The 19,680-nt window shown below is 46.2% G+C and overlaps 1 protein-coding gene across 1 annotated transcript in view; it reads left to right on the top strand.

Annotated features, from left to right (window-relative positions):
* Nucleotides 1–13,501, top strand: part of BMPER (BMP binding endothelial regulator) — a 210,602-nt gene extending 197,101 nt beyond the window's left edge. The window contains exon 15 of the mRNA XM_074986058.1: nt 8,793–13,501. Coding sequence (XP_074842159.1) covers nt 8,793–8,974 — 182 coding nt within the window. The 3' untranslated portion in view covers nt 8,975–13,501. The remainder of the gene's footprint in view (nt 1–8,792) is intronic.
* The last annotated feature ends 6,179 nt before the right edge of the window (nt 13,502–19,680 follow it).

The raw sequence follows: 19,680 nt of genomic DNA, 5'->3' as shown, positions 1-19,680 counted from the left end.
CTGCTGTTGGAAGCGGGTTGAAGAGATGGTTGTGGCAAAGGAGGGGAAGTGCAGCCACTGTGATCAGTGTTGTCAACATGGGAACTCCTGCAGTACACGGTGCTTGGCCAGGAGCATGTGGGTGTGAGAACAGGGGTTGTTTCTGATGCCTGTTTCTCAGCTCCAGGGTTTTTATATCAAGGGATTGGAGTGTAGCTCTGGAGTCCTTCAGAGAGTGGAGGGAATCATTGTCTCATTGTTGAAGAACCTGTGCTTCACAGCAGGGAGCTCCTCAGCTGTATTTTGGACCTCCTTGGGGAAGCTGGATGATTATAGCCACAACTTCATATAATGATTCTGGTCACCAGAGAGGATGTATTGTCCTCATCCACAACTGCCTGAGCCCACCTTGGTGACCAGTTGCCCTGTGCTCAGCAATACTTGGAATTGCTGCTGATACTCGGGTGGTAGCTTGGCCTTGAGCTCTGGAAGCCTACTGTAGTTCCTAAAGTCATACTTGGTTAGCAGAGCCTGGTAGTTGGCAATGCGGAGTTGCAGTCCTACAGAATAATGTACTTTCCTGCCCAGGAGGTCCAGTATCTTAGCTGCCTTGTTTGGAAGAGGAGACTTTTCTTCTGGTTGTTGCAGGCCCGTTCTACTGCCGCTTAGATAACCAGTGAGCAAGAGGGAGGAAGGGTGAAAATAAAATAATCCGCTTTAGCAGGTACATGATATCTCATCTCTGTGTGATTAGGTGAGGGAGCCCAGGAGGTGCACCACATTGCCCAGGCTGTCTGGAAGATGGTGTCACTGATGGGTAGGGCTACTGTAGATGGCCCCTGGGATTGGAAAATGTTCAGAAGTTGGTGTTCTGATCCCTGAACCTCCTCCAATGAGATTCCTAGGTCTGTTACTCCCCTCTGTAGCAAAATCCTGGTGTTGGGGATGATGGGCCATCAGAAAGTGGAGGAGACTGATTGCCTCATCCAGCAAGAAAATTATTCCACTTGGGACTAGCAAAGCTGGTGGTGCCATATCTGTATCTCACTGGTCTTCATTCATCAAAAGCACTGGTGGTTTTGTACGGCACCATTCATAGGATGCCTGGGATGGTGCCTTTCGTAGGAGTCCCAGGGTCTCCTGTGTAGGCAAAAGGAGGGCTGTGGTGGGCCCCATGGGAAGTGGTACCAGATCTCTGTTGTCAGGTCATATGCTGGATGGGAGAGCTCTCTACTGTTGGCATTGGCTGTGCCAACAGGGTACACTGCAGTGGCACAGCTCTATTGGTACAGCTACATCACTGCAGTGCTGTACGTGTAGACAAAAAGTCCTGCCCCTCTACTCTATTGCTGGGTGTGACTAAACATTTCCTTCCCTCTTCCAAACAACTTAAATCATGCTGACACGGGCAGGGAGTTGGTGGCGGGAGGGGTACAGGAATCAGGGTCTGGAAGAGAGGAGGGGCTCTGGGCAGGGGGCTGGTGTGAGGGGGGAGTGGAGTGAAGGTTCAGGGATGAGGAGGGGCGGAAGTCATGGAGGTGATGTGGGGAGGCTGGAGTGAGGATTCGGGAGTGAGGAGGGGTTCAGGGCATGGGTTGGTGAGAGGGAAGGGAGCTGAGGTGAGCGTTTGAGGATATGGAAAGTGTCAGGGCAAGGGGCTAGGCGTGGGGGAGGTGAAGGAGCCAGCAGAGGGGCCAGGCTTCTTGGGTGGCACTGGCTGCAGCGTGGGAGCTGCTCCTCCCAAGCAGCAGCTCTCCAGAGCTGACTGTGGTGGGGGCCATGTTAAACAGAGGGTGACTCCATGGGGCTGGACACACTGGAGACCTTTCTTCCCCAGGCAGCAGGTGGGAAGCACACCTGCCCCCTGCTGGCCCAATGATGTTATAGCTGTCCCTGTCACCATCTTTGGCCCCTTGCTGCTCCCTGTGGCAATGGAACAGTATAATCATGCCTCCTAGCAGCCCCTTCCTTTTCCATGTTATGGAAAACAGTCTCATTCCAGGCACATCCTGGTTTCCTGGCACAACCAAACCCTGATCTTACTTTAAGTTAGGAGACGAGGAAGCAGCATACCCAATTTGGTGGTTCTAGCTCTTGCTGTTAAAGTGAAGGTCTTAAACAAATGGACTGAGAAACACATATTTCAAAAATAGATAAATAAAAATTAGTAATGTGTGATTTTCAATTCCTGTTTGACATTTTGTAGCTAACAGGATATTTGGAGGGCTTGTGTTTCAGTGGGGAAGGGATGTGCTTATTAACGAAGTCAGGTTTTAATTTTTCTTTTGCATGTTTATAAAACATGGACCGTGTGTGCTTGCCAAATCTTATATTCAGAGGGCTTCATGACTAGTTCAGGGGATAAATACTGTTCTTTAGAATACTTCTGCTGTCTGGGTTGTCAGCCAAATGGGATGCATGGGAGACTAAATATAGGTCCCGTTCTCTGTACACTTTTTTCTTCTAACCAGAAAGTGGATCCTCTAATTACTAATTTCCTAAATGGGTAGCATATGCTCGGTGCTGTTTAAGGCAAGGTGCTCTAGTGATATAAGATGACACCAAGGAGAAGGGTGTGGAGAAGACGGTGAATAGGAGAGTTGTCAGAAAAGTATGTAAAGGATAAAAATGGGTTATGGTATGATGGGGTTGGTGAGCTAAGTGTGGAAAATGAAAAAAGTTTGGAAGGCCAGAAAGGGTTGTGTGGGGAATAGATGAGTTGAGGAGAGTAAGAAGCTATGAGGATAGAGTTGGGCTGTGGCTACACTAGCCCCCCATATTGAAAGGGGGATGCTAATGAGCCGCTTTGGCAGATGCTAATGAGGAGCTGCCATGAATATGCAGTCCCTCATTAGCATAATGGCAGCCGTGCACGTTTTGAAACGCTGCCAGTGTAGACAGAGGCCTTTCGAAAGGACCACCTGGATTTCAAAAGCCCCTTCTTCCTAAAACCAAATGGGAAGAAGGGGCTTTTGAAATCCGGGGGGAGGTGGGTGTTCCTTTCAAAAGGCCCCTGTCTACGCAGGCGGTGCGCGATTCGAAAGCGGCACTTTTGAAACGTGCATGGCTGCCATTATGCTAATGAGGTGCTTCATATTCATGGCAGCGCCTCATTAGCAGCTGCCAAAGTGGCTCATTAGCATCCCCCTTTCAAAAGGTGGGGCTAGTGTAGCCATGGCTATGGGGAATAAGAAAGCCTATGGGGAGATGAGACTGGCACTTGGGAGGGTGAGACAAAGGAAGAAATAAGGGAAGGAGGTTGAAGAGGAGAGGAAAACATTTGAGGAGGCTGATGAAGGGAGCCCCAGAGTGGCAAAGAATAGGTGGGGATGAGGCTGATAAAGACAATGGAGAGATGTTTCTAGGGCTGAGGAAGGAAAAGAAGTATCCTAGCCAGCATAGCTGAGGGAATGGAAAGTTGTTTGGTCAGGGTACTATTACTAACAGGTAGCTCCCAGAGCTCTGAAGACGTACGGGGAAGATTCAGTCTGGTAAGGAGGAAGTAATTCCCTGTGAAAGGCTGGCGGTTACAATACTAAGGTTTGAGCAGTGATAAGGAGGGAGGTGCAGGTAGTCAAATAGAGAAAGCCACTTAATCCAAGGGCAAGCTCGCTCTCCCTAGCTCTTGTTGGCTACCTGATTTTCTCTTTTGATTCATTCCTGTGTACTGAGAGCTATTGTTACAGGGTGGTTCCAGGTCTCATTATTTCCAATTTCATGCTGATTTCAACCAGCTGTTTTGCCCTCCTGGCTCCTTCTCCACTACAGAATTTAAGCCTAAAATGCACCAACTTTTTCCCAAATAATTTTGTTCTCTTCCCAGGAATAGGAATAGGAACAGAGGTAGCTCCCTGGCCCCCCACACGAAGGAAAAGTGCAGGACCAACCACAATAGAGTTGGCCATATGCCACAAATTACCAATGCTGTGAAGAATACAGCATTTTGCACCATTACCGGTCCACTTGCATTTTACAACTCTTCTGAAACAATGTTTGGCATTGCTGCTCACAATTTGCTCCTGACTTCAGGCTTTTAATAAGCAGCTCCTAACTACCCACATCTATTATTGCATTAATTGGGTGTACAGCTTTTAGTTACCCACTGTGCAATGAAAGTTCCATGTGGTTCCACCTCACAGAAACACAGATATCAGATACAAACGTTCAAGCTGCTTTATTTTTCACTGATATCTGGCAAATCTGATGACTAATAAATCCCAAACCGCCACCGTTCTCCAGTCTGCCTGTCGCTGCTTTGCTTCATTTTCAAGTCTATGGAACTTTCAGAGTTACGATTTCCAAATGATTACTGGGTGCTGCTTTTTCTGCTAGGGTGCATCTACACGTACACATTATTTCAAAAAGACCAGCCCTCTTTCGAAAGAACAGAGGGAATGTCTACATGCTCTATGCGCTCTTTCAATCAGAAATCAGAGGAGCGCAGCCCACATGTTGAAAGCCGGATCCCGATCCCATAGTGGGATAAGCGCACCCCATCAAAAAACAACATCGAAAGAAGGCATGTATAGGCGCGTCGCAGCCTGCTTTTTCGAAAGCAGCGTCCTCCACGACAGTGCCCTGCTGGAGCTCAGAGACACCCTGCCCCCCAGAGCAGAGCTCTATGACCCATGCGTTCGGCTGCTCTTAAAGCTTCATGGACCCAGAAACCCCATGGCAGGAAGCTGAGAGCAAGTAAGCTGTGAGGTCCTCACACCACACCCGCTCAGCCATCCCCGACGGCAACCCAGGCCACATGGCCAGTGCCTGGCAGCCCACTGAGCCCCAGGGCCCCCCCACAGAGCCCTCACAGGGATCCCAGGAGCCTGTCCCAGAACAGAAGAAAAGGGGCCCCTCCTGGATGGACCCCAAACTTGGAGACCTCCTGGGCCCCTGGAAGGACACCCGGAGTGGACCCCAGAACAAGGCCAGAGTAAAGTCAAGGAGCTCTGGCAGGGCTATGCCCGGGTTCAGGATGAGGCTGGGCTCTCAGGGACAGGTCACGCCACCTGCCCCTACATTGGAAGCTCCACAGCATCTTGGGGCCCTGGGTCAGCTCCCCGCCCACAGCGGTCCTGGACACCTCCGCAGACCAGCCTGAGCCAGAGGAGCTGGAGGAGCCAGGACTGGCCAGCCCAAGCCAGGGGGCAGACACCACCCGGGAGTGGTCCAGTGATGAGGGTGACCTCATCATAGATATCCCCTCGAGGTCATACAGCCGGGCCATGGGGAGCTGTGCATCGCCGGAGATCATCTTGGCCCCCCGCCCCGGTAAGTGCACAGCGGGGCCGGTGGCCCTGCCAGTGGACCGGGCACAGGCCCGGAGGCCCAGGGCCAGATGCCCCTTGTGCCCACCTGCGCCACACAGCACTCACACATGTGGACAGCTCCAGGCACCCAGTTGCCCAGTGGGATGCCCACGGGCCGGCCTGCACCTGGGGATGATCCCACCTGTGGGGGGAGTCCTGTGCACACCTGATGCCGCAGGGATGCCATGCCCACCATGGCCAGGCCCTGTGGGGACAGGTGAGGCAGGGCCCCAGGGGGAGAGAGAGAGTCCAGGGGAGGCTGGGGGATGGGGTCCTGCTTGGGGACTGACATGCCATCCGTCTCCCCTTCCAGGTGCAGCGAGCAAGGGCCCACACAGCCCATCGGCCTCGGTGGTCTCTGACTACCACCCAGAGGCATCGGACAGGGGCCAGGCCCCTGCACCCGCACCAACATGCTGGGCACACAGCCGACGTTCACAGCAGCGCACGGGGGACGATCCCAGCAGCCTCCGCCAGGCAGAGCTCATGGAGCGCTGCTTCCGGCTGGAGGAGGCTGACCTGGCATGGTGGAGGGAGGTGTGGGATTGGCTCATGTCCCACCTCAAGGACATCCATGGGACTCTGTGGGAGCACGTGGGTAACATGGCACAGCTCCTGGCCCTCCGCACACCCCCCAGCTGCCCACCCCCCGGACCCCCTGCAGAGGCCCCCACTCCACCCCACCCCAGTGCCCCTGCTGCCATCCCACCCTACCACCTGGTGCTCTCTGCCCTGTCCCAGCCCCACCATGGATCTCGCACATGTGGAAGAGTTTCGTGGGGCCGGTGGGGCTTTCAGCCCACAACCCCCTTGCCCGAGTGACCCTCCCAGTTCAGGACCCACTGCCCACCCCCTCCCAGTTCAGGCTCCTCCCCCCCAAGTTCAGGATTCCCTGGCCTGCAGCATATGGGGATGTTCCCCGCCCCCCTCACTGTAAATAGTTAAATGTTCAAACAATACATGGTTTTGGTTTAAGTTATAAATGTTTATTGCACAACAATGCCCATGTCCCATGGTCCTGTGGCCGGGGAGGCATGAGTGCAGTGGTTGAGGTGATGCATGTGATGAGGGGTGGATGCGTGGGAGGACGGTGAGGGGTGGGCATCAGGGGAGTCAGTGTGGCCCAGGGCCAAGGCTTACCTGGAGGGCCTCCTGGGTCCGGACCCTGTCACGGTTTGCCTGGCAGCTGTCAACAGTGGCCGGCAACTTGAACCCCACAGCGACCTCAGCTGCCCAACCCTGCATATAGGCATCCCCCTTACCCTCCACAATGTTGTGGAGGACACAGCAGGCACCCACCACTTGTGGGACATCGTGCACGCCAATCTCGAGGTGGGCGAGGAGGCACCACCCCTTGAGGTGCCCAAAGGCCCGCTCAGCTACGTGCCGGGCCTGGTTGAGGCGGGTGTTGAAGGCCTCCCAGCTGGGGTTGAGGTGGCTGGTATAGGGCTGCATCAGCCACGGTAGTAGGGGGTATGCCACATCCGCAACCATGTATAGCAGCATGGCGGTGTCCCCTGACCAGCTTCTCCCTTAGATCATAGTGTGTGCTCTAAGGCCTAGATTTCCGAAGAGACAGTTTTCAATCTTTTAATTTTCCGGTGACCAATTTGAGACGCCATAAAGGGAACCTGATTTTCAGACGGCAGATACTCAGCAGATAACGGACACCCTGCAAGAGAGCTCAAGCTGAACGTCCAGAGTCACTCATCACTCTTGAGAATCTTGGCCTACATTTTATAAAACATTTACTGCCCCGTTGCTGAAGGGCTTTTGAGTGCTGCACATTGCATTCTCTATTCCTGTGGAAGATTAGATCCTGCAACAGCAGCGCTGGTAGCTTAGCTAATGGTATGCTGTGCATAATGTAGTGTACATAGCTCTCTTTTCCCCTCTCTTAATTTCATTTTTTCCTGTGTAAAAATTTTTGCTTTTTTCTTTTAAAAACTAGGATAATTACAGCACGAAATAGCCATTCATGCTGCAGTTTTTGAAAAGTTCCCATGGCTATGTGAATCTGTCTCCTGTGCACACAAGGAGTCAGGTCATCACTACAGCAGAACCGTACTGAAGTCAATGGAACTACGCTAATTTCCATAGACTGGGCTACGGAGTTGGCCTATGTCGTTTTCTCTATCTTTTTTTTTAAACTATGTGTCTTGCTTATTACACGGCTGCACTTTCCCTTGCCTGTTTACATTCTCACACACCGTCTGTAGCTCCAAAACGTTTTAAGTTGTCAACCTCCTCCTGGCACTGGACAGCCCTACATTGCCTGGTCCCCATCTGCATCTCCTCTGGGGAGGGAGGGTAGGGCTGTACTTCCCGGACCTCGTCTGCTTCTCAGGGAGCAGGCAGAGGCTCTGTTGATTGGCCAGGACCTGTGTCTCATGAGCGGCGGGGGCAGTGATGCTCTACTTCTGGCCCTGGCAGTGCTCGGGGTGGGGCGAGGGGATACAGCAATAGGGTCTCTGATGAACAGGGCTCCCCCATCCATCATTATGGCTATGGGCAAGGGGGACAGGATTTGGGACAAAGGGGTCACTTTGCTGTGGTCGGCAACAGTGTATTTGCCCTAGCTGGCTACTCTCCTCCTGGTGCAGCTACTCCCCTGTGGTTATTCTGCAGCACAGATTTCCCCCATTCTCACTGTCCTCAGCGGTCACAGCAGATCATAACAGTCCCTGCTCTCAGACCCTTCCCTTTCCGTGTTATGGAAAACAATCCCATTCCAGGAACTTCTCATTTTCCTGGCACAACCAAATCCTGACCTTGCTTTTTGATCGTATAAGAGGAAGCCGCATACCAAATTGGGTGGTCCTAGCTCTTACCGTTTAGGAGGAGTTCTTGAACAAACAGGTTCACAGGCAGGTGGACTGACTGACAGACACACAAACTCTCTAAAATAGATATAGATTGAGCCATGTTTTATTCTCCATACTGAAATAAAATGTACATTGTTAAGAGTTGAAAGTTGTAGTCTAGCAGTGTTATAGTGCTTTAGCTTAGCTTTCCCTAGTGATTTATAACGAAAATACATTGAAATGTCAACCAGGTGGAGCACATTCAGATATCACTTAATATAAGTATCTTTGACCTCAGTGACCTCTTGATGTGAACTTTCTCCAAGTTTTCCTCAAGTGGAGGTATTCTGGGTTCAGAATTTTGTCTCTGCATTTTATATCAATAAAGACATCTCTGAAGTCACAGTTGGGATTAGCATTCTCACAAAGAACAGGATTATTTAGATACTTGATTTTGATTCAAGTTCATCTTTGACAAAATATAGTAGATTCTCTGTGTAAAACACTTTTTATACAATTGTCTCCGATGCTATAATGGTTCCATTAAATGTCAGCAATAGAAAATACAAAGGCTGACATGTTTTAGAGAGAAAGAATTGCACTATGCTTTTTAAACATGTAATTAAGATAACATTGTTTTAATCTATAGCTACGTGATCTTCGTATCAGTCACATTTTGTTGTGTTTTTCAACTGCCTTTCAGCAAGCCAGTGCAAACATGGTGCAGTGTATGATACCTGTGGCCCTGGATGCATCAAAACATGTGACAACTGGAATGAGATTGGTCCATGCAATAAGCCATGTGTTGCAGGTTGCCACTGTCCAGCAAACTTAGTTCATCACAAAGGAAGATGCATCAATCCAGTCCTCTGTCCTCAACGATGACATTAGTTCCATCTCCAAGGACTTTAATGTTGGTGTCTTTGATGCCTTTGAAGCTCACAGCCAATGAAGGACTGCACTGTTTGTACGCGGATTCTGCAAAGTACCCACATACTCAATGTGTGTGTGTATATATGTGTGTATATTTATGTGTCTATATATACATATGCACAGGCACGTATATACATTTATTTATATATACACATGCTAATAAGCATATACATTTATTTATATATGAAAGTATACTGTGTGTGTAGATACACATGTGTACATCAAATATAAGTACAACATCTATATGTACACACAGAGAAATATACATCTTTTATGTAAACAATAGAAAGATGAATTATTTTATGTATATTTTTTGCTATAAAGTTTATGTAGTATTTGTAGGACCCTAATATGTAAGCAATTCGAGTCACTGTACAAATGAACCAGGAGTTTTAAATATAATATAGCGCCACAAAAACATTGGATGACTTTGTCTTTGCATAAACACATAGTTTCCAAAGAAATTTTTCTAGGGCCATAGCATTGCCAGGCTGGATTATCTCCAACAGAGAACCTAGATTTATAGTTGTACAAGAAACACAGTTTTTCTGGAGACTAAGGATTTGTCTAGGAATATTTCATGTATACCTCAAAGCTACCTAGTGATTGGTGATGGTGCTTAATCCTACAGAGAGAGCTAATGATTGGCTTTTATGCTTCACTAAATTATGGCACAAAATGATTTCCAAAACTAGATTGGCCAGCTGCCAAGAAGGAGAAATTTGTTTTTGTAACAGAACCAAAGAATCTATGGCCAGATCCTCATCTAGCAGCTCCCACTGAAAAACTGATGTATCATTTAATAAACTAAATGCCCTATGCATGTTATATTTGGCAGTATCTGGGAATGAACAGGAAAGAACCATTTCAAAGAAACAGACAAACCCAACCTTTACCCTCCTTACCATGCTTTAAATCTCTGTTTTTGTTTCATTTGTTCTTAGATGTATTATTAGATCAACAGAACCTAAGAGAACACACAGATAAATATTGTGAACTAAGAAGCAATGTGATTTTGATGCAGGTTGGTACTTAAAAATAATGTTGGACCCCTTTTTTAGTAAGTAATTTTGTTGATCAGCATGTCCTAGAACTCCAAGACAAATTCTCCCAAAGAATAGTGTGGAAAATGTAAATGATAACTGCTGGAAGCTCACTCCCTTCATCTATCTATTGGGGGGAGGGGTAGCTCAGTGGTTTGAGCATTTGCCTGCTTAAACCCAGGGTTGTGAGCTCAATCCTTGAGGATGCCATTTAAGGATGGGGGCAAATAGATGCCAGGGCTGGGGCTTGGCCCTGCTAAGAGGGCAGGGGACTGGACTAGGTGAACTCCTGAGGTCTCTTCCAGCTCTAGGAGATGTGCATTGCCACTTATCTTCATGAATGTGAAGTTTGCTTGACTGCTGAAATCTCCCAAGTGGAGATGCAGTGAGATTCCACCAGACATCATAATTTGTGCTGCACGGAGCTCTCTCAAGCCTGGGGGATTTATACTTCCTGTACAATGGAAACCTCCAGTGGGGCTTGATCAATGGGAGTCTTCAGTAGGCACTTAATGTGAACTTGTAATGAGTCAATCTTTTTTTCCCCAACCAAGCTACTTCAATATAATTGAAACATCTCTTAACTTGAATTAAAATTGCTCTTCAGAATGCCTAGGAAAAAACAGGACTTTAATCTACTCTTCAATATAATCTTCACTGTGTCTGAATTCATGTTGAGTAAAAGGGTGTAGTCTTTAGTTATACAGGTTGCACCTCTGTAGTCTGGCACCATCGGGGCCTGACCAGTGCCAGACCAGAGAATTTGCCAAAACATGGGAGGTCAATATCGTCTAGCAGCATTACCAACACTTCCACTGCTTACTGGGCTCTTGGAAGATATTTATGGGTAAATTAGAGCTAAATAACAGCACAGAACACAAAACCAGGACTGATGGCTGTAAACAAACTTTATGGGACCACAGGAAACTTGGCCACACTCGTGGTAAGTGGTCATGCAGCTAACCGAAATCATGCCAGACCACAGATGTTGTTGGACCAGAGAGTTCTGGACTAGAGAGGCTCAACTTGTGTGTAATTATGATGGTAAACAGCTCTAAAACAGCACAATCATATGGAAATGCAACATACACTACTGCTAAACAGAGCTATGTCAATAATTCCAAAAGTTTTCCATGAATGCTTGTGTAAGAATATTTAAATTTGCCTTGGTCACTTCATGAGTACTTTGTGTTTTGTTTTGTTTTGTTTTGTTTTTTTCTGTGAACATTCAAGTAATTAAGTTTTATGCACAAAAATATTTATGGAAAGCAAATTTCAAAGTGACGCATGCAAGTATTTATGGAAACCAAACAGTAAATGTGCAAGTTCTTATCCAATCAGGAAACAGAAATGCTATTGTGTGACTTATCTGATCAATCACAGTGCAGCAAAGATGCTGATATTCAGAATGTTTTCAAGCGGTCGACAGAGTAAACACAGAAAGTGATACTTACTGATAAATTTGAAATGTCAATTAAATCTGAGGAAATACCAATCTCTTTGACATATTCCATGGTCGGAGTAGGGGTGGGGCTAAATCCATTGAACATGTTATTTTCCCAGCTCTGATATTAAGTGTTTTTTGTTTTTTTCTAATTTTTACATATTCATCATTACAACTTACTTAAAAATAAACATTGATAAAGCAGAACACGTGCAAACTATCCGTAATGAATACTGTGTATCCCCTGATGATTTTTTAACCGGTTTTTTTGTTCTGAACTACTGCAATGAATGAAACGTAGAGGTCTATGTCTTCAGCTGCTGTTCATCAGTAGAGTGCCAATGGTAAATAAAACTAGGTCTGTTTACACCAGATGAAGCTGTGGCCAAACAGGTCTGTGAAAACCAACTTTAATTGCTAGATTGGTTCAGTCTGGACCCTGACTTGCATATCAATCTCAGATACATCATATCTTAGCTTTGCTTCATTACCGCTTCTTTATTAATTACGCTCTGGAGCCATAGAGTGCCAACAGTTTCTTTGCCTAGCACTCAAAGGAATGATAGGGCTGTGCTGTGCCCTGAGACCTTGGCATGAGTGCACAGGGTGTCCCTGGTACAGTTCTATTGGACAGAAGTGCCATATGCACATCTGTAATGCCTTGCAACTAGCTGAGGAATCCAGTATCCATCTCAGCTGGGAAGGCAGAAGTTAATTGTCTTTCTTTCCCCTTCCCTCCCAGAATACTGCAGGGCTGCAGTCTCAGCTTGCTTGAAGTCAATAGCAGAACTTCCATTAATTTCACTGGAGCAAGGATTTCAGCACAGCTGCCTGGTTAATAGAGTTACTGAGAGGTGTTAATTCATTTTATTCCTGCCATCCTTTCTCGGTGCAATATTAATCCTGGTACAGCAGAGCTGCAAGCTTCTGGTGTATGGCTATAATTTGCGAAGCAGATCCTCCCTTAAGGTGTCATGATAGTGTCTTTTTAGCCATAAGATCAGGAGCAATATAGTGGTTGATGTTTTTGGCTGGAAATTATACTATGAAACGTACATCAAGTTTGTGTATTAAGACCTGGATATTGCCGATGCCCTTTTGTTAGAGTTACTTGTGTAAATTCATAGGGTGATGATACATGTTTCTGGAGAGTACAGGTTCCAGCCAAACAACCATCTAAAGGAAAAACCTGAGAAGAGACACTGTAGTCTACTGGGTGGCACAAAGGAGTGGGAATCAAGAGATGCGTTTGAGCTCTGCTTCTGATTTGTCATGTGACCATTGGCAAGTCATTTAATCTGTGTGGCACCATTTTCATCTCAAGAGAGAAGTGATATTTTTTCTATCTTTGTAAAGTTCTTTGAGGTCAACTGATTAAAAACCAAGTGTAATATAAATGGTATATTGGTGCCACTGGTTCTCATTGGGAGAATGCAGAGTGTTATTTTATCAGTGTAGGAAGGTCTGCTTTGGGTAAAGTAAATCCAAAATTTCTGCCATGATCTTTGTCCCAAAGGGTCCCAATTTACTGGCACATTTGAAAAAAAATTAATATAATTGTATTTTCTTCCTGCTATTTTTTTTACCTTATTGGCCTTGGTGCTAGGAGTTGTGAACCATGGAGAAGTAATAGTCAAATTATTCATGTTGAATACTATATCACAGATCATTGTAGATGCTTCAATATTTCCTGGAAGGTCTTTCTCTTGGGGAGAAAAGTTAGGAACCTGCTAACAGCGACATGGTGGAAATGACAGGTTTCCTATTATCCTACCCATAGGTAGCTGTTTTCTTGCATGAGAAAAGATGTTTCCAGCAGTGACCTTAGAACAGTGGTTCCCAATTTTTTTTGGCTATGGAACCCTTTTAAACTGGAAAGAATTTTTCAGAACTCCTAATAAGTCTTATAAATGGAGCTGAAAAAGTAGATCACAAATAAGTAAAGATAATAATAAGCAAATGCTAAATAAGGTCATGAGATCAACATTTAGCTTGATTGCACATATTTAAAAAATCATATTTATTGTGTACAAAAAATAAAGCTCAAAAACTAATATGCATTGTATCAGCAGTTTTTAATGTGAAGAGTGGTGTTTATTCTTTTCTTTGCAAATGCTTTTTATATTCGGATTAATACTGGAAAACTGGATTTGCAAATCAGAAGTGGCATTTAGTCGATTTCTGTATTTTTTATTTGTTGCTGCATAATTCAAGAACACAGTTTCACATAAGTATGCACTGGCAAATGGTAACAACAGACAAACTGCACATCTTGATAAAGCTGAATATTCTTAACATAAGCCACCCCAAAATGTAATCAGAGAAACTTTTTACACTTTTGTGTTCATTTTCATGGTTACATTTTTATAGACAAGAAATCACACCACCGTACTAGATTCATTTGCAGTCACCCACATGATCTATGCTCCCTGAGAGTGAATATGGCGATTTTTGGTGGTATATAACAGGTGACCGCACCACTGACTGACTGACTCTGCATGCAGTGCTGAGTAGTGATGTCATTGTCCCCACTCTTTGGCTGCGCTGACACGATACAGGGACACTTATTGTGGCAAACACAAATGAAAATGGTTTTTAGTAAAATTCACAGATGCTTAAATATTTTCAAAATCATAAGACGTTATTGTAATAGAATTTTCTCACAGAAGCCTTATTTTCACTTCGCAGAACCCTGGGGTTCCAAGGAACACCATTTGGGAAATACTGCCCAAGAAGATACAGCTTGCTTCTCTGGTGTAGGATCGGTACAAACACTCAAACACACCAGCTGGCCTCTCACTTACATCTTAGCATTGTGAAGTGGGCTTTGGGGGCCTGGATAGAAACCTTTCATTTGCTCTTCTTCAAAGTACAGGAGGGGGGTCACTGCACTGCATCACAGGATAACGTTGGAGTAAAGTGCCAGACATTTGCAGCGCCAAAAGAGAAGAAAGAGCAGGTTTAAGAAACAGAATTGGCACTGCAGTGGTAGGATGGCCAAGCCTTGCTGCCTCAGGCAACCCTTAGCTAAGGACATATTTTGACACTGTCTCCACATTTCGGGAATGAGTTCTTTAGAGGGGCACCCAGTGCTAGGACACATTTCTCCTGTGTTCCCTGATTCAGGTTTGAGAAAAGAATGCTTCAGAGGGGACATTTACATAATGGCCAACAGGGAGCTTAGTGTATCAGCCTCTTCTACTTGCACTAAAAGCCCTCTGGCTCTCAGTTAAGGCTGTAGAGGACATTTATTTTTTCTCTCCGTAATTGGTCTAAGTGCCACTACCTGGAACAGTGAACGACACTGGGAAGGAGTGTGGGTTACCTCTGCACTGCAAGGTAAGGCCAGGTTGGAGTCCTGGCTCAAGGCTGACTCCTCTTATGGATACGCTGCATTTGTGCTAACGCAAGCTCCAAAGAGCCTGCCAGTGGCGCCTGGAGGCAAGGTGGGATGGGCCTCTGGAAGGGATGGAGCCAAGGGTGGGGCTTAGGACAATAAGCTGTCCCCCCACGAGGAGCGGTGGCACAGCACTCTGCAGCCTTTCAAAGGGGCCCAGAGCTCCAGCCACCTCCAGTGCTACTACAGTAGTGACTGGAGCTCTGGGCCCCTTTGAAATGCTGGACCTGGGGGCAGCTGCCCCCATTGCGCTCCTCCCCCCACAATCATGGGCCTGAAGCCTGCGGAGCAGGAGGTCCAAGGTGGAGTCGAGCTGGAACCCAGAGTTTGTGCCCTATTGCCCTGCCGTGTGCCTTCAGCCCAGCTTTAGTCAGATCCTGGGAGTCCAGAAGTAGCCACAGTTCCATGTGACAGCTTCCTTATTCCTCAATCTCCAATTCGCTCTGTTGAAAATGGAAGCCCCTCCCCACACCTTGGTGAATAGCAGCAGCTCAGGTCCATGTTAACACTCTGTGTTCTGATCACCAATCTGCAAACATGCTATCAGAGAGCTGGCTTTGATCAGGATTAAACATACACCTGCAGAATTCAGAGGGTTGCATAGTGCTCGCCCTATATAACAAATACGTTTTGGTTCTCTGTGGAGTGTATATTATAATTAACATAAAACAATCCCCAAATTTACAACAGTGAATAAAGGATTTCAATTTTTCAAAATTCTAGCTTTTGAAATTCGGGGGAGTGTAGACGTAGTCGTTATGTATTCTCTAATAAATGTCATATTTATTATCTTCACGTGGACACCCAATCAACGATTATATTTCCTATCCTCTATATGCAACAGCTTTTCCTATTTGTCTCCCTAAAGGCTCTATTTCAGCAAAACAACAACCCCCAAGCAATGAAAGATGCAATTTTCCACCATGACTTTAAAGAAATGCTAATATATCTGTAGCAGAGAGGTAGCGGTGTTAGTCTGTACTCCAACAAAACAAAGCAGCAGAAATGTACCACTTTAAAGACTAACAAAATGATTTATTCAGTGATGCACTTTGGTGGGACAGACCCACTGTGACTAAGTTTGTGTATCCATCCCTGTGAGAGGAGAAGACAGTGTTATCCACTGGTTCACTCACTGACCTGGGAGCTGGGAGGTATTCACAGCTCTGGTACTGCTCTGTTATTGGCATGCTTAGGTCAAGTCATGCCATCCATCTGCAAAATGGAAAATAATTATGTTTGTGTAACGTGCTGTGAGATCTAAGAATGAAAAGTCTTATACGGACGTGACGTAAAACTCACTGAAGTCAGTGAAGACTGCTATTGGCTTTAGTGGGCTTTGGATTGGAGCTCGTGATTCCTATGTATTCTTTGAGAAGAAGGGAAAATACTTGCCCTATCCTAAGGTGAGTGTAATAAACCTTGAAGACCAGAGCTGACAGCTGAGCCTCAGTAGGAAAGCAAGTCTTTGAAAGGAAATGTTATGAGAGGAAGATACTCCTCCTCTAGAAGGGACTTTACTTACACGGTTGAAGGCTGGATGGCACAGATGGTAAGAAACTCCCTATTTTTAGAGGCTTTTGCCCCTCCCAACCCATGTGACTGATGATATAACATGTCTTGCAGACTTAGGGACATTGGTAGTTAGTTAAAAGCTCCAGAGAGCTTGGAACAATTATGATGTACCTTGCAGTGTTGACACCAGTGTTGGGGGAGCCCTGGTACCATATTGGGGTTTCTCCAGTACCCTATTAAATATTGTGTGCATTATGGGAAGGCTGGGATTATGTTATCTCATCTTATTGTCTCTTTTATCTCCTATTGTACCTAAAGCCCATCTGTTACAAAATGTTAAGGTGGCAAATCGGACACTCGGGTTTGGGAAATGTGGCCTTAATTTGGGGCCAAGATAAGTAGTCTAATAGTGTCTTTAACTCCATGGCCATTTTCCTCACCCTTGCCTCTTCAGCCTCCAGACTCCCTCCACCATTCAGCAGATGAAGACTTGGTCAATATTCCTTTTTATCCTTATTCAGTATGCGTGGTCCCTGCCCTGAATACAAACTAATTTTCTCCTGTATGTTTCTGAGGTGCTCTCAACATAGCACCTGATGGCTTCACAAACAGTGAAACATACACTTCAAAAATGGCAGACTAAGGTCTCTGAATTCAGTGAAACTACTCTGAAGAAAGGAATACAATGTGTACCTGTGTGCAGGCTCAGGGCCTCACCATGAGCCTTCCAAAAGGCCAGCTCGTGTGATAGCAACAAAGAGAAAATTGACCCATTATCAACTTTTAGAAAGAAATTAATCCATAGGGAGACTTTCTCCATAATTTTGCTTGTTCCTCCAAAATCTGTTACTCAAGGTTTACTAGTGTTACGCCTGGTGCCCCAGGTAAGGTAGATCAGCATTTCCCAAAGTGTGGTCCATGATCCAGTATCAGTCCTTGGAAAAAAAATACCGGTCCTTAGAAAATACAGTAATCCCTTGAGGTGCGCCAGGGTTGCGGTCCATGCAACTCCCGCATACCTTGACTTTCATGTAAGTCGGGGAGGGCTTGGTGGGTGGCTTGGGAGGGAGGCAGGGAGTGCCCAGGCTGCTGCTTCCGCAGGGCTCCAGTCAGGGAGTGCCTGCGGCAGCCACTTCCATGGCGCTCTGGGTCAGGAGCATCTGTGGCAGCTGCTTCCCCGGGGCTAAAGGGTCAGGAGCACCTGAGGCAGCCGCTTCCCTGGGCTTCTGAGCTGGGAGTGCCCACGGCAGGGAGCTGGAGCCCCGGGCATTGGGGGCTGTGACCTGGGGCCACGGGGTGGGGGAGTTGAGCCTGGTGGGGGAGGATTGAACTGGGTCACATGGGGAGGGTGAGTTGCGGCTGGGTGGGTTTGGGCCCAGGCGTGTTGGGGGGTTGGGGTGTGGAGGTGGGAGGGGAGCCCCAGTCATGCAGCTGGAGTCCCCGGCTGGTGTAGGCGAGCTGGGGTCATGGGGCCAGAGGCGTTGGGGGATGGGGCTGAGCTGGCGGGGGGGTTAGCTGTGTCACTCTGGGAAGGGGGTTTTAACCTGCCTGGCTGCCCACAGTGGCAGGCAGCTAGGGGAGCTAAAACCTTCCCCTACCTTCCCAGAGTGCTCCCTAGAACTGCTCTGGGAAGGCTGGGGAAGGAGCTCTCAGCCTGCCTGGCAGCTTGCAGCTGTGGGAAGCTAGGAAGGCTAACAGCTCAGCAGCTTCACACTGCGCGAAACTCACATTAATGCAAATTTTGCACAATGTGAAGCCGTGTAAAATGAGGGTTTACTGTATACAGATTATTGCTATGTACTATTGTTATGGTGAATAAATAATAAACAGTGAACATTTATTCATGTTTCATTTTTTAAATATGCATTTATATTTTTGGGCTGCAAAAAGAGGTACTGAAAAAAATGGGTCCTAACTATATAAAGTTTGGGGACCCTGAGGTAGATGATGGGTCATGCATTGAAAATGCTAATGAATACCAACGCACTCAAGCAATATAACTAAGTAGTTTCAAATATCAGTTCCCTTTTACTTCTAGAACTAAGCGGGAAGTAAGGTGGCTGATGCTTGGGTATACAAAGCCCCTTTTGGCTTGTGGGTGTTTGTGTCTGTGGTACACCATGGGTGGATCACATTCTTACACAATCATTTTTCCCTCTGATTCCCAATAGCAAGTTAAGGATGGAGCTGCCTTTTTGAGAGAGTCTTTACATTCAACAGTGTCAAAAACTTGAGATGGATCTTAAGCTGTAGCAGCTGCTGTTGCATATTAGCATATGTCTTGTTGAGCTGGAGCCTAATGAATACTGTTATGAAAGGCAGTAAATTGGATTGTTCAAGTTTTGGTAAAGACATTTTTTGTTTTCCTATATTTTATTGATGCTGTTTAAAAAATGAAAGTTCCTGCAGCATTTTAACTGACCTTAGTTTTATGAGAATTTACTGCTGATGAAAGAAATCCAGATGGCCACGCTGGAGAGATTACCCATTGTAGAATCTGAGTCAGCACCTGCAGCAGCAACGAAAGCATCCTCATGCATCCTTCTGGCAACCCTAACCTGCAAGGATAACCTCTTAACACTAGAGGGCATTTCATTTGTGGTGAACTGATTAGCATTTGGTCTCTACAGCATCTGCCAACAAAGTTGCTAGTGCTGACAGGGATATTTATGAAACACAGATCCTCTCATGGACCATCTCCTCAGATTATCACATTTATTTAACATAAGCCACCCAACAGCCTGATTCTCCTCTGCGTTGTCAAAGGCCAATGGAATTCCATATTTTAAACACTTGCTACATTAATGTTACTGAATCAATAATACTATAGTCATCCTTTAACGACAATAATCAAATCTAAGCATTTCTTCTGAGTTACAGAAGTTTATCTAGGACCAAATTCTGGTTCTTTGTGAAAGAGCTGAGAAAATGGGCTTTGCACAGAGGATCTTCCTATGGGTGGTAATTTGATGGGGCCCACAACAGAGGTCCTGGGCAGGAGTTTTGGGTTTGGGAAGGCTCTAAAGATACACCGGCTTGGCTACTGTGACTAGATCAATGATGAGAGAAGTCTTAGAAGCCTTCTGCCTTGTAATCCTTGCACATGTGATCACTTCTGGAAAGAAATGGCACCCACATGCTAGTAATATAATTTTACCTCATTTGCATGCACACGTACTACTTGTGTGCACAAATCTAGGGTGCACAAATAGTGGTATAGCAGGTGCAGAGCTAATAGCTGGGTTAAGACCTCTTTAGA

The sequence above is a fragment of the Carettochelys insculpta genome, chromosome 2, assembly GCF_033958435.1.
Source record: "Carettochelys insculpta isolate YL-2023 chromosome 2, ASM3395843v1, whole genome shotgun sequence".
Classification (NCBI taxonomy): Eukaryota; Metazoa; Chordata; order Testudines; family Carettochelyidae; genus Carettochelys; species Carettochelys insculpta.
This window is presented reverse-complemented; position numbering and strand designations above follow the sequence as displayed.